The sequence below is a fragment of the Coregonus clupeaformis genome, chromosome 11 (assembly GCF_020615455.1).
Source record: "Coregonus clupeaformis isolate EN_2021a chromosome 11, ASM2061545v1, whole genome shotgun sequence".
Taxonomy (NCBI): domain Eukaryota; kingdom Metazoa; phylum Chordata; class Actinopteri; order Salmoniformes; family Salmonidae; genus Coregonus; species Coregonus clupeaformis.
The window spans coordinates 2,759,162-2,785,157 of record NC_059202.1 but is presented as its reverse complement, the minus strand read 5'-3'; the positions used below and the strand labels follow the sequence as shown (position 1 = coordinate 2,785,157).

Sequence of the window (25,996 nt, the reverse complement as noted above, 5' to 3'; positions counted from 1 at the left end):
AGCTGTGAAAACGACCCAACATGTTCAAAACTTTCTCAATAACTTTCTCAAACCCATAGTTACACTATAAAGCCAATTGAATAAAATATAAAATGCCCTGCTGTATCATTGGGCATCAGGCCTTTTCTGGATGGCTACAGTGCATTCACAAGGAGAATCACTATTGAACAAGTAGGGGTGAAATTCTCCTTCAACACATTTTGTTTGAACCCATCATCACTTCCCACAGGTCTGCTGACAGAGATCCAGTGTAAGTCTAAAAGGCTGAGGAAAAACACCAAGGCCTCACCAGGAGAGTCCACTGGGGACGAGACAGAGGGGGGAGACAGCAAGCAGGTCACCTCCACCACCAAACTGTCAAAGGTAAAAGCTCCCCTTTTTGCTCTTTAGAATGGTTTTTGCTCTTCAAAATGTGAAACGTCAGTGATTCCAAATGGAGGAATCTAAGTACAGAAAATTATTTACTAGAAAATGATTTACTAGAAAATGGTGTTAGATGTTTATAGACTAAGACAAACTAACTATTTATTGAATGACCTTCCTTTGTTAAAAAAATATGATGGTCTATATTCCCAAGAACTCCAAGGTAACCTGCCTAAATGACTATCTCCCTGTAGCACTCACATCTGTAATTTGTAAGTGCTTTGAAGGGCATGACACACATCAACCCCATCACCCCAGACACCCTGGACCCACTCCAATTCACATACCGCCCCAAAAGATTCACAGATTATGCAATCTCAATTGCACTGCACACTGCCCTCTCCCACCTGGAGAAGAGGGGAAATAACTATGTGAGAATGCTGTTCATAGACTACAGCGCAGCGATCAAAACCAAAGTCCCCTCCAAGCTCATCACCAAGCTCGAGACCCTGGGACTGAACACATCCCTCTGTAACTGGATCCTGGACATCCTGACGGGCCGGCCCCAGGTGGTGAGGGTAGGCAACAACACCTCTGCCACGCTAACCCTCAACACGGGGGTGCGTGCTTAGTCCCCTCCTGTACTCCCTGTTCACCCACAACTGTGTGACCACTCACGACTCCAACACCTTCATCAAGTTTGCTGACGAAGCTACAGTGGTAGGCCTGATCACCGACATCAATGAGAAAGCCTACAGAGAGAAAGTCAGAGACTTGGCAGTGTGGTGCCAGGACAAGACCCTCACCCTCAGAAAGAGGGGAGAGCACGCCCCCATCCACATCGACAGGGCTGTAGTGGAGCGGGTCAAGAGCTTCAAGTTCGTTGCCGTCCACATCACTAAGGACTTAACATTGTCCACATGCACCAGTACAGTCTTGAAGAGAGTAAGACAGTGCCTCTTCCCCCTCAGGAGGCTGAAAAGATTTGGCATGGGCCCTCTGATCCTCAAAAAGTTATACAGCTGCACCATCGAGAGCATCTTGACTGGCTGCATCACCTCTTGGTATGGCAAATGCACTGCCCTTGACCTCAAAGCGGTACAGAAGGTGTTGCGGATGGCCCAGTACATAACTGGGGCCGAGCTCCCTGCCATCCAGGACCTCTATATCAGGCGGTGTCAGAGGAAGGCCCCAAAAATTGCAAGACTTCAGCAACCCCAGCCATAGACTGTTCACTCTGCTACCGTCCGGCAAACGGTACCGGAGCATTGACTCTCCGACCAACAGGCTCTGAGACCGCTTCTACCCCCAAGCCATAAGACTGTTTAATAGCCGTAAGACAGCTAAATAGTTATTTAAATGGTTACACAGACTATCTGCATTGACACAGTGTCTGGGTTCATCAGGAAGTGTATAGCGGATGTTGTGATTATTAAAACCTACCCAAACCAAAAACCGTGGATAGATGGCAGCTTTCGCGCATAACAAGGACTGTGGGCTCTCGTTCTCTGTGGCCGACGTGAGTCAGACATTTAAGTGTGTTAACCCTCGCAAGGCTGCCGGCCCAGACGGCATCCCTGGCCGCATCCTCAGAGCATGCTCAGACCAGCTGGCTGGAGTGTTCACGGACATATTCAATCTCTCCCTATCCCAGTCTGCTGTCCCCACTTGCTTGAAGATGTCCACCATTGTTCCTGTACCCAAGAAAGCAAAGGTAACTGAACTAAATCAATATCACCCTATAACATTCACTTCTGTCAACATGAAGTGCTTGAGAGGCCAGTTAAGGATCATATCACCTCCACTTTACCTGACACCCTAGACCCACTTCAACTTGCATACCGCCCCAATATATCCACAGACGATGCAATCGCCATCGCACTGCACACTGCACTATCCCATCTGGACAAGAGGAATACCTATGTAAAAATGCTGTTTATTGACTATAGCGCAGCCTTCATCACCATAGTACCCTCCGGCAGGTAGCTTAGTACCCTCCGGCAGGTAGCTTAGTGGGTAAGAGCGTTGTGCCAGTAACCGAAAGGTCGCTGGTTCTAATCCCCAAGCCGACTAGGTGAAAAATCTGTCGATGTGCCCTTAAGCAAGGCACTTAACCCTAATTGCTCCTGTAAGTCGCTCTGGATAAGAGCGTCTGCTAAATGACTAAATTGTCAATTGTAATTAAGCTCGGGGCCCTGGGTCTGAACCCCGCCCTGTGCAACTGGGTCCTGGACTTCCTGATGGGCCACCGCCCCCAGGTGGTGAAGGTAGGAAACAACACCTCCACTACGCTGATCTTCCATGATTGCGTGGCCACGCACGCCTCCAACTCAATCATCAAGTTTGCAGACGACACAACAGTAGTAGGCCTGATTACCAACAATGACGAGACAGCCTACAGGGAGGAGGTGAGGGCCCTGGCGGAGTGGTGCCAGGAAAATAGCCTCTCCCTCAACATCAACAAAACGAAGGAGCTGATCGTGGACTTCAGGAGACAGCAGAGGGAGCACGCCCTTATCCACATCGACAGGACCGCAGTGGAGAAGGTGAAAAGCTTAAAGTTCCTCTGCATACACATCACTGAAAATCTAAAATGGTCCACCCACAGACAGTGTGGTGAAGAAGAGGCAACAGCTCCTCTTCAATCAGGAGGCTGAAGCACTTCGGCTTGGCCCCTAAGACCCTCACAAACTTTTACAGATGCCCAATTGAGAGCATCCTGTTGGGCTGTATCCTCACCTGGTACGGCAACTGCACCGCCCGCAACCGCAGGGCTCTCCAGGAACATAAGCATTTCGCTACACCCGCAATAATATCTGCTAAATATGTGTATGTGACCAATAACATTTGATTTGATTTGACCATATCTTGCACATTCACAAGACTATGTAAATGCACTTTATACACACTCACTCTCTCACACACTACACTGACACTCTCACATAAAACCCACACACATTCACACACAATTTTACACTGCTACTCTGTTCTTTATTTTACTCGTATTATTATTTATTCTGATGCCTAGTCACTTTACCCTGCCTTCATTTACATATCTACCTCAAATACCTCTTACCCCTGCACATTGATCTGGTACTGGTACTTCCTGTATATACTGTAGCTTAATTCTTGTGTATTTTATTCCTCTTGTGTTACTATTTTTTATTATTATTTTGTAACTCTGAATCGTTGGGATGGGCTCGAAATCAAGCATTTCACTGTAAAGTCTACACCCGTTGTATTCGGCGCATGTGACAAATACAATTTGATTTGTTTTGAAATGTCCTACACTGATTACTGGATATGGGAATAGCATGATAATGACAGCCCAGTGTTAAAATTAACTATGAATATTTCAACATTTCTAAAGCCATGTTGCCACCAACAGATTGTATTACTCACAGCTAAGACTGCCTCTTTAAAGTAATGACTCATAAATAGCCCTAGTGTTAAACAGAAGAGATTCAAAACTGATTGCTAATGGTTTTCTTTCAGGAGAAAGTTGAGCTCAGTCAAGAGCAGCAGGCTCTTTTGAGCTTCATCGTAGAAGCTTACCAGAAACATCGAATCCCTCAAGACATGGCCAAAAAACTGGTATGTGATATCTCCTACAATTCTATCAAATGATGTGTCTTTCAGCAAGCCATCGTGTATGCTTTTACAACTCAGACTTATTCATAGTTCATAGAAGACACAATAAGAGACCCTTGTAACATATCCCAGAGTAGATGATTTCCAAGTAAGACTCCAGCAATGACTTAAACCACATGCTCTCTATCCCAGTAGAAGTCAGACTGTTCTCTCCCTCATGTCTTAGATGAAGTTGCATAACTCTCCTTATCAGCCAGCAGTGTCATAAAACTTCACACACATTCTGTAATTCTCTTTTGTGTGCCCTTGTTGTTTCTCCAGCTACAGGAGCAGTTCAATGCAGACGAGAACTTCCTCCTTTTGACAGAGATGGCCACCAGTCATGTTCAAGTGCTGGTGGAGTTTACCAAGAACATTCCAGGTCTGGACTTCTATGACAATGGTCATTCCAACCTTTTCTCTTTAAGGAAGTAGAATATAGGATACTCCTATTAATTATCAGTCAACCTCTGGCCTTTTGTGCCTCGGTACTCCTTAATAATAGTCTAATCGGCTCCTTGGCACCATCATAGCAACATGATAACAACAATTAACTTGTATGACTTAATATCATAGGTCAGAGCGGGTATTGACCCAAGACTGTGTTAGTCCACTGAGCAAAGGTCTAGGCATTAACTCAGGAAGCTAACACTAGTCTTCAGGTCTCCGGCAAGGTTACTCATCACACAAGCATAGTTCACCAAACCACCTCTGTTACACTGCATTGAAATGGAAAGATAAGTCTACTGAGTGAGTTTATTTAGCATAGTTTTATTTACTAGCAGGATTTTTTTATGTTTCATTATTTTTTATTTCTCACAAACCATAAGGGAGGTCCATTCTCCCCTTCCTCCCTGCAATAGCCTCTCCTGACTGTGCGTGCGTGCTTACATGCTTGTGTGCATGCGTGTGTATGGCCCTGACAGGTTTCTCAGCCCTGGACCATGAGGATCAGATAGCTTTGTTAAAGGGCTCGGCAGTGGAGGCCATGTTCCTGCGCTCAGCACAGGTGTTTACCAGGAAGCTACCCCATGGACACACAGAGGTGCTGGAGGACAGGATACGCAAGAGTGGTACGTTCATACTGGGAATCTGGAGCATGTAAGGGAAAATACTATGACAATACTCCAATACACATCCACATGTCTACTACTGTTGCTAGAACTAAATTGTGGTTATCATCACTATGTACAAATACACTATGTACATGTACAAAGCCTCTCTGATTCATCACCTTGGGAGGCCTCCGGCCCTCTCATCCACCACACACACACACAAACACACACACACACCACTCCCATGGCCATACTGTACTATAGATTAGATCTGTCTGCAGGCAGCCAGGCAGGTCTGATGTGAATAATGGATGGGCCTGCTCTATCTGACGATCTATTTGACGAGGATGCTGGCAGACTAGCAGTGTACTGACCTGTTGATCCCTGGCCAGGTGTGGGTTACCCATGTAAATGGACCACTGCCCGCCGGATACGTTTTCATTCCATTGTGAGCGTGTATGGGCATTGTGCCAGGCAGTGTAGTAGGGTAAAAGAGGGATGCCTTCTGATGCTAGACTGGATCAGTTAGAGCTATGCCCATGATTTATCGCCCATAAACTCTGGTAGTGTTGGCTGTCGGATGGCAGTGTGGTGTGAGGAGGCATGAATAATGCACTAAACATCCAATTAATTGTACTGGTCATAACACGTTAAACGAGAGGATCTGACTTTGATATTCTGATATTTGCTTTATGCCATTTCATGGATTTGTGTGTATAGTACAAAACACAACACCTCACCCCAGCGGGCAAAGATGTCTGAAATGATTTCAACCAGCTTTACTATGGGGTGATGTGTTGTGTTCTAGATAGCACAAAAAGGTGCTATCTAGAACCTAAAGGGGTTCTTCGGCTGTCCCCATAGGATAACCCTTTGAAGAACCCTTTTTGGTTCCAAGTAGAATCTTTTTGGGTTCCAAGTAGAACCCTTTCCACAGAGGGTTCTACTAAATAAACCAAATAGGGTTCTCCTATGGGGACACCCGAAGAACACTTTTGGAACCCTTTTTTCTAAGAGAAGGCCATATTTGTAGAAAGTCAATAGATTTTTCTCTGAGAAATTAGCATCTTCATACTCCTCCCTGACTAAACTTATCTTTATTTATGAAACTCACTTTAATATATTTAATTTTAAAGAGTGCAGCAGTCTGGCTATCTTGATTTTCAAAGTCTACCATATTGCTGTCATATGCATATTGTTGTTTTATTCCTTTTCCTAATTTTCTCATTTAACTGTAAGATGTAAATATTGTGTTTTTTATTGTTCCTGGAGGCTGTTGCTATAGTGATAACCAAAAGATACCTGTGTTGTCCAGTGTGTGTGTGTTTGCGTGTGTGTGTTTGCGTGTGTGCGTGTGCGTGTGCGATTTACACAGTAGGCCAACATGCAGCTGTCATTTTGACATCCCATTTTGACATCCCTGGTTGGACTGTTGAATGCAGAGTGGTAGAGATGGCCGCTATAAGTGCGTTACTCCGTCCCTTGGCACCTCTCCAGAGTGAATGGATTGGTTGAGAGATATTCAAGCTAAAGGCCTGTCCGAGGGAAAAGAGAGATATGATGTCTAAAGAGGCTATTGTTCTTTATCTAAACATCGAGAGCCCTATTGTCCCCCTCTCTCCCGCTTTGTGCGCTCCTGGCATTTCTGAAGGCTTACGGCTCTGTGATGTGTCTGACTGGAGGGGGTGAATTGTTTTGATGGTTTTGGTGGTAGTAGTGGTGGAGGTGGGGGTAGTCCTGCTCTCCGGATTTTTTAAACAGAAATCGGTAAAAGTCCAATGGTATCCTCCAATAGTATGTTACCTCTAATCTTTTAACATATATTTGGTTCATTATAGTGGGACTGTATGGGAATTATACTAGGTATATGTATATTATCTACACTTACACCTTTGTACCTCTCAATGTTTGAACCCATTCCCCTCAGTGATATATGGATAATACTGCCATCTACTGGTTATGTATTGAACACGCACCTCCACATGTTTTCCAGGAATATCAGAGGAGTTCATTACACCCATGTTCAACTTCTACAAAAGCATCGGGGAACTCCAGATGATGCAGGAAGAACACGCCCTTCTCACCGCCATTACCATCCTGTCACCAGGTGAGCTGCCTGCTGGGCATGTGGCACAAGTAAAAATGTAATGGTCAAATCAACTGAAATAAACTCAATTATTTGGTTTGACATTACTTGAAGTTGATGTGCCGCATGCCCATATCAAACCTTTTTAGCTCGCCGTGGCTAAAGTTAGTTGAAGTTTGTAAACCGAACTAAGGAATACAGTTTCTCCTCGCCTATAGACTACTTTCAGGGTGAAAAACCATTTATCATTCGTTTGTAAAATACTGAACTTCCCCTTTAATTTATTCTCTTCTACAGACAGGCCGTACCTGAAGGACCAGCAGGCAGTGGAGAGGCTGCAGGAGCCCATGTTAGAGGTGCTCAGGAGGTTCTGTGCAATGCAGCACCCGCTGGAGCCCCAGCACTTTGCCCATCTCCTGGGCCGGCTGACCGAACTGCGGACCCTCAATCACCACCATGCCGAGATGCTTACCTCTTGGCGCATGAGCGACCACAAGTTCACCCCCCTCCTCTGTGAGATCTGGGACGTACAGTGAATGGTACATAGAGGCTGCATGGATGGATGGATGGATGGATGGATGGATGGATGGATGGATGGATGGATGGATGGGGGAGAGGAGAGGAATAACAAACATTTCAAGCTGAGTGACTTCTCAGACCATTTCAGAAACTGCAACCATTTCGAAAGCTGAACATCGGACCATATCAGAAGTTCTGACTGCGATGCAATAAGACATAACACCACTTTGAGATGTTGTGAATTCATATTGTGTAGGCTTTGCTCAGGGGTTCTGTGAGCCTTTGTGATGGGCTACTTGAATGTGACCGCCCGTTGCAGACCAAAGAAACTTGGAGACGTTATTTTAAAGAAAAGATCTCCCAACGGGATAATGGACTTATATTGTCAAGTTTGCCAGATTTTGGAGAAAGTAATCTGATAACAACCCTAGTATTGACAATTAGTGTTTTAATCACTCATTAAACATATTTTGACTAATACACTTTGTTTACTTGTAGTCATGATATTGTTCGGACCACAGCCACAGGAGTTCGGACTGGATCAGTTTGACATGCGATCTCTCTTGTGGTTTACAAATGTACTGAACAAAAATATAAACACAACATGTAAAGTGTTGGTCCCATGTTTCATGAGCTAAAATAAAAGATACCTGAAATGTTCCATATGCACAAAAAGCGTATTTCTTGTTAGTAAGCATTTCTCCTTTGCCAAGATAACCTTGTGCTCGGACAATAAAAGGCCACTCTAAAATGTGCAGTTTTGTCACACAACACAATGCCACAGATGTCTCAAGTTTTGAGGGAGCGTGCAATTGGCCTGCTGACTGCAGGAATGTCCACCAGAGCTGTTGCCAGATGGTTGAATGTTAATTTCTTTACCATAAGCTGCCTCCAGACCACGTGTAACCATGCCAGCCCAGAACCTCCACATCTCGCTTCTTCACCTGTGGGATCGTCTGAGAGCAGCCACCCGGACAGCTGATGAAACTGTGGGTTTGCACAACCAAATAATTTTTACACAATCTGTCAGAAACAGTCTCAGGGAAGCTCATCTGCGTGCTCGTCGTCCTCACCAGATGGCAGACTGTCACGATCGTTGATGAACGAGAAGGACCAAAACGCAGCGTGAAATGCATCCATGTTTATTGAACTGAATAAACATACAAAAACAACAAACGTGACGTCGGAAGGCTAACACTAACAAGCCACACTAACCGAACACAAACAAAAACCCACAATACAGGCAGGAAAACTGGCTGCCTAAGTATGATCCCCAATCAGAGACAACGAGCGACAGCTGCCTCTGATTGGGAACCACACCCGGCCAAACATAGAAATACAAACATAGATATTCACACCCTGACCAAACTAGCTAGAGTTATATAGGCCAGGGCGTGACAGTACCCCCCAAAGGTGCGGACTCCGGCCGCACAAACTTGACTGAATAGGGGAGGGTCCGGGTGGGCCTCCAGCCTCGGTGGCGGCTCCGGAGTGGAGCCGCTGACCGGAGCTGGATCAGGCACCAGTGGAGCGGACTGCTCTGGCTCCGGAATGGAGCCGCTGACCGGTGCCGAACCAGGCACCGGTGGAACGGGCACGGGCCGTGCCGGACTGGCGACGCGCCCCACTGGCTTGGTGCGACGAGCAGGAACAGGCCGGGCCGGACTGGCGAAGCGCACCACTGGCTTGGTACGAGGAGCAGGAACAGGCCGGGCCGGACTGGCGACGCGCACCACTGGCTTGGTGCGAGGAGCAGGAACAGGCCGGGCCGGACTGGCGACACCTACCACTAGCTTGGTACGAGGAGCAGGAACAGACCGGGCCAGACTGGCGACGCGCACCCCTGGCTTGGTGCGAGGAGCAGGAACAGGCCGGGCTGGACTGGCGACGGGCACCACTGGCTTGGTGCGGGGAGCAGGAACAGGCCGGGCCAGACTGGGAACATGCACCACTGGCTTGGTGCGGGGAGCAGGAACAGGCCGGGCCAGACTGGGAACACGCACCACTGGCTTGGTGCGGGGAGCAGGAACAGGCCGGGCCAGACTGGGAACAAGAACCACTGGCTTGGTGCGGAGAGCAGGTACGGGGCGTACCGGACTGGGAACCGGCGCTGGAGGTCTATGACTGTCTCCGTCCTTTACACTCCGCGCCCCGTCCTCCTCCAGTGAGGACTCCTCTTTGAGCCCCCACGAGTGCAGTGGTCGGGGCTCCTCTCTGTCGCTCCCCGACCACCCTTTTAGCCCCCCCCCCCCAAAAAAAATATTGGGGCTGTCTCTCCTTCTCCACCCTGATCCCTTTCAGGGCCTCCATCTTCCTTGCCAGATCCTCTCTCATCTCTCGCCAGGTCCATCCTCTCTGCTCCTCCTGGGCACGCTGCTTGGTCCATTGGTGGTGGGTTTTTCTGTCTCGTTCGTTGATGAACGAGAAGGACCAAAACGCAGCGTGAAATGCATCCATGTTTATTGAACTGAATAAACATACAAAAACAACAAAACGTGCCGTCGGAAGGCTAACACTAACAAGCCACACTAACCGAACACAAACAAAAACCCACAATACAGGCAGGAAAACTGGCTGCCTAAGTATGATCCCCAATCAGAGACAACGAGCGACAGCTGCCTCTGATTGGGAACCACACCCGGCCAAACATAGAAATACAAACATAGATATTCACACCCTGACCAAACTAGCTAGAGTTATATAGGCCAGGGCGTGACACAGACAGCGTGTATGGCGTCGTGTGGGCGAGTGGTTTGCTGATATCAACGTTGTGAACAGAGTGCCCCATGGTGGCAGTGGGGTTATAAATACAGTGCTATGAAAAAGTATTTGCCCCCTTTCTAATTTTCTCTACTTTTGCATATTTGTGATACTGAATGTTATCAGATCTTCAACCAAAACCTAATATTAGATAAAGGGAACATAAGTGGACAAATAACACAACAATTACATATTTATTTCATTTATTTCATAAACAAAGTTATGCAACACCCAATTCCCCTGTGTGAAAAATGGAGTGTAATTGCCCACTTACAAGTAATGAGTGTAATTGCCCACTTACACTCATTAACTGGTTGTGCCACCTTTAGCTGCAATGACTCCAATCAAATGCTTCCTGTAGTTGTTGATCTGTCTCTCACGTCGCTGTGGAGGAATTTTGGCCCACTCTTCCATGCAGAACTGCTTTAACTCAGTGACGTGTGTGTTTTCAAGCATGAACTGCTCGTTTCAAGTCCTGCCACAACATCTCAATTGGGATTAGGTCTGGACTTTGACTAGGCCATTCCAAAACTTCCAATTTGTTGCTTTTTAGCTATTTACATGTAGACTTGATTGTGTGTTTTGGATCATTGTCTTGCTGCATGACCCAGCTGCACTTCAGCTTCAGTTCACAGACGGATGGTCTGACATTCTCCTGTAGAATTCTCTGATACAGAGCAGAATTCATGGCTCCTTCTATTAAGGCAAGTCGTCCAGGTCCTGAGGCAGCAAAGCATCCCCAAACCATCACACCACCACCACCACCACCACCATGCTTGACCTTTGGTATGATGTTCTTACTGTGGAATGTAGAATTTGGTTTTCGCCAGGCATTACTGGAACCATGTCGTCCAAAAAGTTATACTTTTGAATCATCTGTCCATAGAACGTTCTTCCAAGAGTCTTGATGATCATCCAGGTGCTTTTTGGCAAACTTGAGTCAACTTTTTAGACGAGATGGGTCCCATTATGCCTGGCGAAAACCAAACACTGCATTCCACAGTAAGAACATCATACCAAAGGTCAAGCATGGTGGTGGTGGTGTGATGGTTTGGGGATGCTTTGCGGCCTCAGGACCTGGACGACTTGCCTTAATAGAAGGAACCATGAATTCTGTTCTGTTTGCAGTAGCGGTGCGTGAGTAAAATCACTAGAGAAGCCAGACAAAAAAGCCATATTACAACTTATGTGTTGTGATAATTGCGTTGTTTGCTCTATAACCTGTTAGTTCTAATTTTGATGATGTTGAAATGTTAAATTTAAATGGTGCTGGAATAGTGGAGGCAGCTCCTGTTTTCATTGCGACTTGCGGTAACTCTCATTGGTTCTAAATCAATAGTTGTTTAGTGGTCCAAAAAATGTCGGAAACATTAACTTGCTTGACCATGCTATAGGTCATGTAACTGTTTGTTACATGCAATATGCTTTGTGTACTTCACCGGACAGAGATTGCTCTCTGGTTTTGTGATGAAACAAAGGTTTGGTTGAATTTATTCTGCCACTGTGTCTTCTTATTGTCCCGGCCTTTAGGCCTATATATCACGGTCACAAGGCACATGAGCTAACAGGCAATTATCACAACCCATACAGTGCCTTGCAAAAGTATTCATCCCCCTTGGCGTTATTCCTATTTTGTTGCATTACAACCTGTAATTTAAATAGATTTTTATTTGGATTTCATGTAATGGACATACACAAAATAGTCCAAATTGGTGAAGTGAAATGAAACAAATAACTTGTTTCAAAAAATTCTAAGAAATAATAATGAAAACTGGTGCGTGCATATGTATTCACCCCCTTTGCTATGAAGCCCCTAAATAAGATCTGGTGCAACCAATTACCTTCAGAAGTCACATAATTAGTTAAATAAAGTCCACCTGTGTGCAATCTAAGTGTCACATGATCTGTCACATGATCTCAGTATATATACACCTGTTCTGAAAGGCCCCAGAGTCTGCAACACCACTAAGCAAGGGGCACCACCAACCAAGCGGCACCATGAAGACCAAGGAGCTCTCCAAACAGGTCAGGGACAAAGTTGTGGAGAAGTACAGATCAGTGTTTGGTTATAAAAAAATATCAGAAACTTTGAGCATCCCACGGAGCACCATTAAATCCATTATTAAAAAATTGAAATAATATGGCACCACAACAAACCTGCCAAGAGAGGGCCGCCCACCAAAACTCACGGACCAGGCAAGGAGGGCATTAATCAGAGAGGCAACAAAGAGACCAAAGATTACCCTGAAGGAGCTGCAAAGCTCCACAGCAGAGATTGGAGTATCTGTCCATAGGACCACTTTAAGCCGTACACTCCACAGAGCGGGGCTTTACAGAAGAGTGCCCAGAAAAAAGCCATTGCTTACAGAAAAAAATAAGCAAAGACGTTTGGTGTTCACCAAAAGGCATGTGGGAGACTCCCCAAACATATAGAAGAAGGTACTCTAGTCAGATGAGACTACAATTGAGCTTTTTGGCCATCAAAGAAAACGCTATGTCTGGCGCAAACCCAACACCTCTCATCCCCCCGAGAACACCATCGCCACAGTGAAGCATGGTGGTGGCAACATCATGCTGTGGGGATGTTTTTCATCGGCAGGGACTGGGAAACTGGTCAGAATTGAAGGAATGATGGATGGCGCTAAATACAGGGAAATTCTTGAGGGAAACCTGTTTCAGTCTTCCAGAGATTTGAGACTGGGACGGAGGTTCACCTCCCAGCAGGACAATGACCCTAAGCATACTGCTAAGGCAACACTTGAGTGGTTTAAGTGGAACATTTAAATGTCTTGGAATGGCCTAGTCAAAGCCCAGACCTCAATCCAATTGAGAATCTGTGGTATGACTTAAAGATTGCTGTACACCAGCGGAACCCATCCAACTTGAAGGAGCTGGAGCAGTTTTGCCTTGAAGAATGGGCAAAAATCCCAGTGGCTAGATGTGCCAAGCTTATAGAGACATACCCCAAGAGACTTGCAGCTGTAATTGCTGCAAAAGGTGGCTCTACAAAGTATTGACTTTGGGGTGGTGAATAGTTATGCACGCTCAAGTTTTCTTTTTTTTTGTCTTATTTCTTGTTTGTTTCACAATAACAAATATTTTGCATCTTCAAAGTGGTAGGCATGTTGTGTAAATCAAATTATGTAAGGCAACAAAATACGAAAAATGCCAAGGGGGGTGAATACTTTCGCAAGCCACTATAAGTTGTAATATGACTTTTTTTTCTGCTTCCCCTGTGATTTTACCCACGCACCGCTACTGCAAACAGTACAGTACATTGCACAAGAAGAGTATAGGCTATTTTAAGAAATGTAAGAGAATGAATGCAAATGTAGCTGCAAATGAATAATAACTAGGCCCAATCGATTACCTCGAAACTATCCTCTTTGAACTCCCAGATCTGAATAAATGGGTTGAATGGATGGCTTCAATTGTCCAGCAATCTAATTGCAAGTCGTTCATATGTTAATAATCAAAATATTCTGCTTAAAAAGACCTTGCACTGCTACCCTCAGCATTCATTATTTTTAGAGGTGGTCAGAACAAGTATATAGGGACGTCACCAGAGTTTCATAACCAGGGGCTCAGCCCTGAAGACCAGGGGTTGAGAAAACATAGCCTTTTCTAAAATAATTTCCTGTACTTCTACATCATTTTACATGACTGGAGACATTACAATAATATTTTTTAATAACACACAAATTACAAAAATGACAAGATACTCTGACATTGACATATTGAGATCAATAAAATGAATGACTCATGTCTTAAATGCAACCAATAGCATAGGCCATTGAAAAGAGGACATTATAGTCCACCAACTTTCCAGTGGCACTCACTTATCCAAGGTCCTGGGGCCTCATGTACAAAGACTTGCGTTGAATTCATACTAAAACATTGCGTACGGACAAAGCCATAAATGTGCGTACGCACCAAAAGAATCTGATGTATGAATCTCTGCGTACGCAGCATTCCACATACATTCTCTTTGTACATCCCAATCAACGCGAAATTGAGCGCACATGCACGAGCACCACACCACACCCTGTCTCCTCCCTCAATTAAATCAATTTAAATATGGTAATTAGTCCAATTTGGCAAAAGAAACCTGCAAGAACATGGCTAAAGCAAGCAAGAAACGAAATTTCACTGAAAACGAATTAGAGGTGCTACTATCAGAGGTAGAAACAAGAAAACATATTTTATTTGGAAATCTGTCCTCTGGAATTAATAACAAAAGAAAGAAAAAGAGTGGGCGAGTTTGTCTGATGCCGTCAACGCGGTGGGATCTGAGAGTCGCACCGTAAATGAACTGAAGAAGAAATGGTCAGACATAAAGGTGGAAGTTAAGCGGAGAACTGCTGCGCACCGACAAAGTGTGGGCAGAACAGGCGGTGGTACAGGGACCGATGAACTTGCACCCTTTGATCAGAGAGTTGCCTCTATTGTAGGAGACACGTTAATCTCTGGAATCGTATCCGCTGATGTAGGAGACTCGGATATACTACAGGACTGCCAGCAAGGTGACTCAGATTTATTTCCTTAACTTTGATATACATAGCCAGCCACCGTTTAATTTTAAAATGCATGCAATATAGCAAAAGGTACACCAGAGATTTCACGTATCCACTGCTTTTATTGCAAATGCGTGTACCCATTAATAAGGAACAGACTCAAATTACTGTTAAGATGTGCCTGTGTTTAATTGGACTTAGGAACCGCAGGAACGTCCACTGGCACGCACTCAGAGTCCGCACCACCTGAGCAGCCAGAGCCCATTCAGTCCAGCGTCTCCCGTGTCTCTAATGTTCCCCCCAGTGCTGAAGCCCGTCCATCTGGCCGTGTCTTGACGCATGCTGTTCTGGAGTCACAACAACAAATTGTTAGGGCCATTGAAGAAATGAACAGTCACCTTAAAAATGTCACTGACGCACTCACAGAAATAAGCCATTCATTAAAAGAATTGGTCAAAAAATGAACTTTGTGTCTGAGTACCATTTATATTGTCGCAATTACACGTTGACGGGCCTGAATGGCTTGTTGATTGTGCTGCACATATACTGGTCCTGGGTCAGGGTCATCTGGCGGTGCCCCCACCTCACCAAGGGGTATGCCATGCCTGTGCGTGACATTGTGCAGCACTCCACAGGCCAGTATGATGCGGCAAACCTTGTCAGGGCGGTATAACAGCATCCCCCCGGTCCTGTCAAGGCAGCGCCACCGACATTTCAGCTGCCCAATCGCCCGCTCCACAACTGACCGAGTGCGGGAATGGGCATCATTGTATCTGCGCTCTCGGTCAGTTTGTGGGTTGGTGAGGGGGTTAACAGCCACGTCTTTAGTGGATAACCACTGTCTCCTGATGGGCAGTAATAATAATTACAGACACAAACATTTTACTTTTAGATAGAACCATACATTTAAATGCATAACTTACCAAGTAGCCACCCATCGCGCACCCTGCCAGCTTGGAGTCTCATCCCAACCATGCTGTTTGTAAGGATATATGAATCATGGGTTGACCCAGGCCACCTTGCCACAATATTTGTTAGGCGCATTTGTGCATCACATATAATCTGCACATTTATTGAATGGAAATGTTTCCGATTCACATATGCAAATTCGTCTTCAGATGGCGCCTTTATAGCAATATGTGTGCAGTCGATCGCTCCGATTACATTAGGAAAACCGGCTATCGCTGCAAATTGTGCTTTGATGTTTGGCTGGTCACCTGCATCGTATGGGAACGTTATATACCTGGTAGACAAGCGGATGATGCCGTCCCATACAGGTGGCATTGCACGGCTCAAACACGACTGGCTTATTCCTGAGCGGTCTGCCAGTTCTCTTTGGAAAGAACCGGTTGCTAGGAAACCAAGTGTAGTAAGCACCTGTAAAGGAACGGGTAATGCGTGGCTCCTCACTGTCTCTCTTTCCAAATTCGGACCCAACTCAGCGCAGAGCTCCAAGAGTATAGCCCTTGGAAATCTGAAACGGCTGATGAGCCAGTCATCGTCGTGGGCCAGAAAATCACCGTGGTCCCTAAAAACTTCGTTCTCTCCGGATTTGTCCATTGAAAATGTCTTCTAATAAAGCCAAAGCTGCCATTGCTAGACGGGTTGTATCAATTTTCACATCCTTTATATATGTTCTTACTTAATTGCATAATTAATAGAATATTCTAATAAGACTCGTGTGACAATAATATGGCAAATCAATTACAAATTATAAGCAATATCTGGCAGGTGCGATAGAACAGTTCGTAGTGTAATGTTTGCCACTTCACTTTATTGCCTCTATGAGTCGCCAACGGACAAACATCACAAAAATGTACGTACGCCAGGCCTGAAGTTTACGTGGAAGAACGCACATTCTTACGTTAATTTCACTGTTAGTACATCTGACCGTGAACGTGAAAGCTGGCGTACGCCGTGTTTTCGTGCGTACGCAAGATTGATACATGAGGCCCCTGGTGATGTCCCTGACAAGCAATGGAAACCGAATTGATCCTCTCTGTGCTTCAAAAAACGATATATGCGCATGAAGGCTACACCTACAGATGGGAACAACAGACCGTAAATAAATGAATGCCAAGGTCACATAACACTCACAGACGGGGTTATTTCCAAGTTAAAGCCAATTTATGCTTGCTCCGGAATGTGGTCGAAGGCTTTGTATGGAGGGTGTGACGCAATTGGAGGCATGCGGAGGCTAAATCAAGCTCCGTACCGCATCGATGTGTACCTCTCAAATATTGGTCAGACGTCAATCCGACGTCTGCATTGGCCATACAGCATTAAAGTCTACTTTTGTCCGATGTAAAAAACACAATTTCAAATTTTGCTACATAAGACCGAATCGAGGTGGTCAGTCACATTTACTGTGATACGGCCTCTGCAGAGGTCAGCGCAAACATACTTTTTGCGCCTCGCAAAGCAACGCTGAGCTGTTCTGAAGGAAGTTGTCACAGAAGTGAGTTTGTGTTTTGTGATGCCACGAGAGGCTACCGCTTCCAGCGGGGTTGCCCAAGTAGTGCAAGGAGTCCAGGTTCAACCAAAACAAGGATTTTTATTAAAGGTCTTCGGCAACAAACAAAATTATAACACAATTCTCTCTCTCCCAGAGCCCAACCTCGAGACCGTGTCTCTCCTCTTCCAAAACAACACCAGCCTATCAGCCCCTGATTGGTTTCAGCTGCGTGGGAAGATTGGCCACAGAGGGTTGGAGTTCCCGACCATACCAGCAGATGGAGCCATAGCTGTCTGGGTTTGCAGCCACCTCAGGGGGATGTAACGTCCCTCCAGGACACAGCCTCTCGTGACATCACACATCCCCCTCCTCGGGACCGACGTCCTCGTCGGGGTAAAGGCAGTGAAGAAGGCATCACGCCGGGAGAGGGCGTCCGCATTTCCGTGGTGCTTGCCAGCCCTGTGGACAACCGAAAAGTTAAACGGTTGCAAGCTCAAAAACCATCTGGTTACTCTACTGTTTGATTCCTTGTTCTTGGCCATCCACTGCAGAGGGGCGTGATCAGATACCACCATGAAACGTCGGCCCAGGAGATAGAACCGAGAGGGACTCCAGGGCCCAGACTACAGCCAGACATTCCTTCTCCACCGTTGAATAGTTCTTCTCTCTTGGAAGTAACTTCCTGCTTAGGTAGAGAATGGGATGTTCTTCCCCGTCATGTGCCTGGGTGAGGACAGCACCCAGACCCACCTCCGAAGCATCCGCTTGGACCATGAATTCCTTCTTGAAGTCTGGTGCCACCAGGATCGGACTGGAGCAGAGTGCTCGCTTCAGGTTGCGGAAAGCCGCCTCCGCCGCAGGGTTCCACTTCACCATTCGTGAGTGGCGTTTGGTCGTCAGCTCCGTCAATGGTGCCGCTATGGTAGCAAAATCTGCAATAAAGCGTCTATAGTAGCCAGCGAGGCCCAAAAATGACCTTACTTGCTTCTTGTTGATGGGCTGCGGCCAGTCCTGTATGGCCCGCAGTTTGGCTTCCTGTGGTTTGACCAACCCCCGCCCAATGGTGTACCCCAGGTAGTTTGTCTCACTGAAGGCCACCTTGCACTTCTTCGGGTTTGCCGTGAGCCCTGCTTCCCTGAGCGAATCCAGCACCGCTTGTACCCGGGGTAGGTGGCTGGCCCAATCCTGACTTTGTATAACCACATCATCCAAATAAGCCGCTGCGTGCCTCTTGTGGGGCGCAAGGACTCGATCCATCAGGCGTTGGAACGTGGCAGGTGCCCCGTGGAGACCAAACGGAAGTCGGGTATACTGGTAGAGCCCCTCCCGGGGTGGCAAAGGCTGTCTTCTCCTTAGACGCCGGGGTCAAGGGCACCTGCCAGTAGCCTTTTGTGAGATCAAGAGTGGTTATGAAACGAGCATGCCCCAAGGAGTCTATTAAATCATCGACACGAGGCATTGGGTATGCATCAAATTCAGACACTTCATTCAACTTTCGATAGTCATTACAAAATCGTACTGAACCGTCTGGCTTGGGAACTAGTACTATGGGACTTGCCCAGGCACTGTGGGACTCTTCGATTACTCCCAACTCCCGCATCTTCCTTACCTCCTTCTGTATAACCACTTTACGAGCCTCTGGCACGCGGTACGGGCGCTGGTTTACCGTTCGGCCAGGCATGGTGCGGATCTCATGTTGGACCACCTCTGTGTGACCGGGAAGGGAGGAGAAGACATCCTGGTTCTGCTCCACGAGTTCCAGGGCCATCTGTCGTTGATGTGGGGACAGATTTGGACCCAGCTGAACCTCTTCTCGCGCCGGTTCCTGGGTCTCTGTGGGGGGTAGAGAGCTAAACAGCGCCTCTCTGGCGTGCCACTTCTTTAAAGGTTAACATGATAAATCTGCTCAGTTTTCCTCTTATCTGGTTGCCTCACCTTGTAGTTTACTTCTCCCATGCGTTCAATGACCTCATATGGTCCTTGCCAGGTTGCCAGGAATTTGCACTCAACGGTTGGCACCAGGACCAGCACTCTGTCCCCCGGCTTAAACTCCCTGGGCTGAGCAGATCTGTTGTAGGAGGCTTGCTGTTGCCGCTGACTGGCCTCCATGTGTTCCCGCATCATGGGATAGATGGCCTTCATTCTCTCCCTCATAGCCCCTACATGGTCGATCAGTGTCCGCTGTTGGCATGGCTGCTCCTCCCAGGCCTCCTTGGCGATGTCGAGCAGTCCTCTGGGTCTGTAGGAAAGCAAGAGCTCAAAGGGTGAAAAACCAGTAGAAGACTGAGGTACCTCTCTCACCGCAAACAATATGTATGGTAACAGCTGATCCCAGTTGCGCCCATCTTCCCCTACCGCTTTCCGCAGCATGGATTTTAGTGTTTTGTTAAAACGTTCGACTAGGCCATCTGTCTGGGGGTGGTAGACCGAGGTTCTCAGCTGTTTGATTTTCAGTAAAGCACAGAGTTCTTTCATCACCCTGGACATGAATGGAGTCCCTTGGTCCGTCAATATCTCTTTTGGGATTCCCAGACTAGTTGAGAGACGGAACAGCTCCTTGGCGATTTGTCTGGATGTAGCCTTCCTCAGCGGAATGGCCTCCGGGTACCGGGACGCATAGTCCAGAATGACCAGAATGTATTGATGTCCCCTGGCACTTTTCGGTAAGGGCCCGACTATGTCTAATCCAATCCTCTCAAAAGGGGTTTCGATAATGGGCAAGGGAATGAGCGGGTTTCTATATGTGGGCTTTGGCGCAACCTGCTGACACTCAGGGCAACTACGGCAGTAGTTCTCTATCTCTTTGTGTACTCCTGGCCAAAAGAAACGTTGCATGATTCTTTCCTTAGTCTTCTCTACCCCCAAGTGGGCCCCTAGCGGGTGTGTGTGGGCTAGGTTGAGTACTGTGGCCCGATAGGGCTGTGGCACGAGGAGCTGTTCATGCACTTCCTCATTTTTCTTGACTATCTGATATACTAACCCCCGGTTTACTGCGAAATGGGGGTAAGTAGGGGTTGTCTTATCACCTAACACTACACCTTCTAATACCTGCACATTTCTTAAGGCATTTGCAAGAGTAGGATCTTGTAATTGAGCCGTACCATACTGGCCTGTGAGAGGGGGAAGCTCTTGGGTGCCTGGGACGTCTTCTTCACTGGAGAACGGAGCACTTTCCTGGGCTGCGTTCTCTTCTCCCGTATCCGGACCAGTCTCGGTGTCGGTCTGGGCACCTGCCATCCCTATCAGAGCCCGGGCGGGAGTGAGTAACTCGGAGGATTGCACCGGAGCCTTCCCAGGATGAGTCTTGCCTCTCCGTTTCCGAGGTACTCGGGTTATCCTCTCCTGAGACTCTCTCCAGAGTGGGTAAAAGGCTGGGCAGTCTCGTCCAATTAGGACAGGGACGGGGAGGGAATCAACCACCCCCGCCGTCGTGTGTATGGTTCCCCGTGTGCTGGTCATTGTAAGTTCAGTAATGGGGTATTCTCTGGTGTCCCCATGGACACAGGAAACTGGGAGGACTTTCCCCGGGGTCAGACACGTTGGGCCCACCAAATCCTTACGCACCAGGGTGGCCCGGCTACCAGAATCCAGTAAGGCCTCCACATCATGGTGATTCACAGTTACCGGGCAGGTGGGGGGTCGATCGGGGCCGCCATCTACGACTCCCAAGAGCGAGGCAAAACGGTGGGTGGGTGCTGAGCTGGAGGACTCCGCAGTGGGCATAGGTTCATCGGCTGGTTTCCCACACTGCCAGGAGATATGTCCCATCTCCCCACACCGGTAACACTGTCGAGTTTCCCCCTCCTGGTGTACTCTTCTTGGACCCGCCTGGTTTCTGGCTCCCCCTGGAGCCGGGATAAGTCCTGACGTGGCTGGGTTCGAGACCTTGGGGTCTTTTCGGGAAGCATTCAGCATCTCCGCTGTGGCCTGGTACTTTTCCACAGCTTCCACGGTCAGATCAGCCGTGGTCAAGGCCTGTTGACTGATGAACCGTTTTGCCTCATAAGGCAGGGCGCGTAGGTAACGATCCACCACAACGGCCTCCACCACCGCCGCTGCTGTATTCCTCTGCGGATCCAGCCATTTCCTTGCGATTCGGACAAGTTCATGCATCTGCGCCCGAGGAGGTTGGTCTGGTTGGAAGGTCCAGCTGTGAAAGCGCTGGGCCATACCAAACTTTGTGAGTCCATATCTGCTGAGGATCTCAGACTTCAGGGCATCATAGTCAGTAACCTGGTCAGGGCCCAGGTCCCGGACAGCATTCAGCGCTTCCCCGGTTAGAAAGGGGGCTAACAGACCAACCCACTGTTGCTTGGGCCAGGCTTCCCTAGTGGCCGTGGCCTCAAATGCATGCAGGTATGCCTCAATGTCATCGGTAGCTCCCATCTTAGATATAAAGTCACTTGCCTTTATTGGGCGGGTATTCTGGACCACCCTCTGTCTCTGCAACTGCAATTCCTCTGCCTTCAGAAGGTTGGCTTTCTTTTGCTCCTCCAAGAGAGCCACGTTTGCTTGCATCTGGGCTTGCTGGCCAGCAACAAGGGCTTTCAATATGTCCTCCATTTCAGTCGGCGGGGAGCCTACGGCCAACTTGGAAAACTGGGTGATCAAACCTTCGGTATCCTCCTCTGACATGCACTATTACCGCTTGAGCGTGCCCGTATTCTCCACCATCTGTGATGCCACGAGAGGCTACCGCTTCCAGCGGGGTTGCCCAAGTAGTGCAAGGAGTCCAGGTTCAACCAAAACAAGGATTTTTATTAAAGGTCTTCGGCAACAAACAAAATTATAACACAATTCTCTCTCTCCCAGAGCCCAACCTCGAGACCGTGTCTCTCCTCTTCCAAAACAACACCAGCCTATCAGCCCCTGATTGGTTTCAGCTGCGTGGGAAGATTGGCCACAGAGGGTTGGAGTTCCCGACCATACCAGCAGATGGAGCCATAGCTGTCTGGGTTTGCAGCCACCTCAGGGGGATGTAACGTCCCTCCAGGACACAGCCTCTCGTGACATCACAGTTTATACAGGACATCCCACCCTCACCTACTGTCAACCAATCATGTCAATGCGGAGCTATACAGAGCTCTCCGCATTGTTATACAATTTGAGAGGCGCAAAGCGATGCAGTACGGAGCTCAATTTGGCCTCTGCATGCCTCCGGAGGCGGCACAATTGCGTCACACCATCCATACAGCGCATCCGACCACATTTGCGGATCAAGCATAAATTGGCTTTTACAATGTGAAGGGCTCCGTATAGCTCCGCATTGACATGATTGGTTGACGGTAGTTGGGGACAGGAGGTACTGTACAAACACAAACTCACTTCCTTGACATCTTCCTTCACAACAGCTCTGCTCTACTCCAGAAAGTGCAAAACGTATGTTTGCTCTGACTTCTGCGGTGGCCGATTTATGCTTGATCCGAAAATGTGGTCGGATGCGCTGTATGGATGGTGTGACGCAATTGTGCCGCCTCCGGAGGCATGCAGAGGCCAAATTGAGCTCCGTACTGCATCGCTTTGCGCCTCTCAAATTGTATAACAATGCGGAGAGCTCTGTATAGCTCCGTAATGCTGTACGGTCAATGCAGATGCCGGATTAAACATGCAGAGCCTTTTATGCTGGATATGCAGTTCTTTCAGCGCAGGAACATCAACTGGAGAAGGGAGCTCCTGACATACTTCCAGGCAACATGGGTTGGGGTTAAGGTCGGACGCATTCGAAGAAAGCCAATGTTTCACATAGGTATGTCTTGTTTAACATAATAATGGCTTTATTATTCTTATTATTGATGACATCATGCCCAAGGCCAATAACATGGTTGCTAATCTGCTTCTCTTTTTTTATTTTCAGAATTATGGAACTGCTACGATGCTGTCCTGCAAGACTTGGCGAAGACCAACAACAGAGTGGAGTGCTGGCATCAACATTTTTTGCCGAATCTTGGCGCTATCCAACACATCATTTGGAAATTAGGTGAAATGAGAATGGAGCAGCAACTTGCTGCCATTTCTCCGACATGGCAAAGACCCTGCTACGGCAATAAACAGAAGGATCTGAAGTCACTGGTTTGGAAGTACACCACGACTGAACAGCTGAAGTCTTAAAGGCCCTACATGGTTGTTCTGATTATCTGCATTGGCCATGCAGCATTTACGGTGATACGGTCTCTGCAGAAGTCAGGGCATTCATACTTCTTGCGCTTCGTGGAGCAGCGCAGAGCTGTTGAACAGAGCTATTGAGCAGAGCTGTTGTCAAGGAAGTGAGTTTGTGTTTATACAGGACCTCCCGCCCCCACCTATCGTCAACCAATCATGTTAATGCAGAGCTATATGGAGCCCTCCACATTGTTACAACATTTGGGAGGTGCATGGTGATACGGTACAGAGCTCAATTTAGCCTCTGCATGCCTCCGGAGACTCCGCAAATGCGTCACACCCTCCATATGGAGCCTCCGACCACATTTTCAGATCAAGCATGAATTGGCTTTTACCTGAAGAGCGTTGCCTACGCTTTGAAGTTGCAGTTGTGAATACTCCATAATCCATCTTAGAAAAATTAGCACCTAGCCTACTTGGACACTTATTCATGACACATCAATTTCAACCCTTTCAATGACTCCAAAATCCTTATGAAACCAGAACATTAAGCACATTCTTGGAAGATGTGACGAGTACTGAGGAACGAAGAGGGAGGACGCAGACCCAGGAATCAACAATGTAAAGGTTTACTTAACACTGAGCAAGAGAACAACAGAGAGTGAGTACACAACATGACACTAACAAGCACACACAACACAACACTGAACAGTCCAGGGCTATATAGGGGTGGTGATGAGATGGTGAGGTGCAGGTGCGCTGAAGGTGATTAGGGTGTGTTGGGTTTCCATTCCGGTGTTGCCGAGGTGGTGCGCTCAGACCGGTGGCTCAGTAGACCGGCAAATCAGAGCGCCGGAGGGGAGCAACGGGAGGAGACGTGACAGAATACTTGTTCCTGAACTTGTTTTTATGGCTCTGCTCTGCATTGTCATGTAGCCTACTTTATTTTTGTATTTTATTATTTTATTTTAAATAAATGTTTTAGACTTAATTTTAGTATTTTGCTAAGTTTTTTCTGATAAATAAAGGTTTTATAGTGAATGGTTGGTGTTAATGGATGGTGTAAAAAACTAGATAAAACGAAAATACAATATAAAAAATAAATAAAAATACATTGTAGAAACTAGATATTGGCAATTTTTAGCATTTAGCCTTTATATAACCCTATGAACTAATATATATACAACATTCTGCCCATATGAACAAATGTATATAGGCCAAGGGAACAATATTCTGCCCATATGAAGGAATGTATATACAATATTTGTAGCCATACATGATTTAATGAAATGCAGTAAACATGTACATTTAATAACAGACTCATGAATACAATCAGGCAATAGTTAACGTACACAACATTGTTTAACATTCTTTAATAACTGACTCATATAAATACAATCATACAATAGTCTACAGCTGGCTTCACAGCTTCCGCAGTGCTTCACAGCTTCTCGGGGAAACTCGACTTACTGTAGCCTCAAGCGGATGAAAGAGTAGCAGAAGGAGTTTGCTTCTGCTGCAGTGTTTGAGGTAAAATATAATGCGTTGTGGCGGTGCTTCGGACCATCCCGCAGGTGAAGAAGCCGGATGTGGAGGTCTTGGGCTGGCGTGGTCACACGTGGTCTGCGGTTGTGAGGACGTTTGGAAGTACTGCCAAATTCCTCTGCTGCAGAGGATACATTCATAAGAGTTACCAGCCTCAGAAATTGCAGCCCAAATAAATGCTTCACAGAGTTCAAGTAACAGACACCTCTCAACATCAACTGCTCGGAGGGGACTGTGTGAATCAGGCCTTCATGGTCGAATTGCTGCAAAGAAACCACTACTAAAGGACACCAATAAGAAGAAGAGACCTTCTTGGGCCAAGAAACACGAGCTATGGACATTAGACCTTTGGAAATGTGTCCAAATTTGAGATTTTTGGTTCAAACCGCTGTGTCTTTGTGAGACGCGGTGTGGGTGAACGGATGATCTCCTTATGTGTAGTTCCCACCGTAAAGCATGGAGGAGGAGGTGTTATGGTGTGGGGGTGCTTGCTGGTAACACTGTCAGTGATTTGTTTAGAATTCAAGGCACACTTAACTAGCATGGCTACCACAACATACGCCAACCCATCTGGTTTGGGCTTAGTGGGACTAGCATTTGTTTTTCAACAGGACAATGACCCAACACACCTCCAGGCTGTGTAAGGGCTATTTTACCAAGAAGGAGAGTAATGGAGTGCTGCATCAGATGACCTGGCCTCCACAATCCCCTGACCTCAACCCAATTGAGATGGTTTCGGATGAGTCGGACAGCAGCGTGAAGGAAAAGCAGCCAACAAGTGCTCAGCATATGTGCATTCCAGGTGAAGAGGTGGAGAGAATGCCAAGAGTGTGCAAAGCTGTCATCAAGGCAAAGGGTGGCTATTTGAAGAATCTCAAATATAAAATATATTTTGATTTGTTCAACACTGTTTTGGTTACTAGATGATTCCATATGTGTTATTTCATAGTATTGATGTCTTCACTATTAT

General features: G+C 46.9%; 1 protein-coding gene and 3 long non-coding RNA genes across 7 annotated transcripts in view; 2 read left to right on the top strand and 2 right to left on the bottom strand.

Annotated features, from left to right (window-relative positions):
• The window catches only part of LOC121576996 (bile acid receptor), a 35,346-nt gene extending 27,213 nt beyond the window's left edge, over positions 1-8,133 (top strand). For 3 of the 4 annotated variants that reach the window (XM_041890666.2, XM_041890669.2, XM_041890668.2), the window contains 6 exons: positions 230-363; positions 3,859-3,957; positions 4,276-4,375; positions 4,920-5,066; positions 7,042-7,155; positions 7,432-8,133. In XM_041890666.2, coding sequence (XP_041746600.1) covers positions 230-363; positions 3,859-3,957; positions 4,276-4,375; positions 4,920-5,066; positions 7,042-7,155; positions 7,432-7,670 — 833 coding nt within the window. In that variant the 3' untranslated portion in view covers positions 7,671-8,133. The remainder of the gene's footprint in view (positions 1-229; positions 364-3,858; positions 3,958-4,275; positions 4,376-4,919; positions 5,067-7,041; positions 7,156-7,431) is intronic. The other variant, XM_041890667.2, reaches the window with a different exon arrangement.
• A 6,507-nt stretch (positions 8,134-14,640) lies between these two features.
• LOC123491996 lies at positions 14,641-15,392 on the top strand. The gene is made up of 2 exons (XR_006661573.1): positions 14,641-14,936; positions 15,129-15,392. It is a non-coding gene; the product is annotated as an uncharacterized LOC123491996 (long non-coding RNA).
• LOC123491995 lies at positions 14,933-16,623 on the bottom strand. Its single transcript, XR_006661572.1, has 2 exons — positions 15,851-16,623; positions 14,933-15,772 (listed from the first exon to the last, which is right to left on the bottom strand). It is a non-coding gene; the product is annotated as an uncharacterized LOC123491995 (long non-coding RNA).
• Positions 16,624-16,681: 58 nt separating this feature from the next.
• LOC123491997 lies at positions 16,682-25,753 on the bottom strand. Its single transcript, XR_006661574.1, has 2 exons — positions 25,719-25,753; positions 16,682-16,882 (listed from the first exon to the last, which is right to left on the bottom strand). It is a non-coding gene; the product is annotated as an uncharacterized LOC123491997 (long non-coding RNA).
• Between the last annotated feature and the right edge of the window lie 243 nt (positions 25,754-25,996).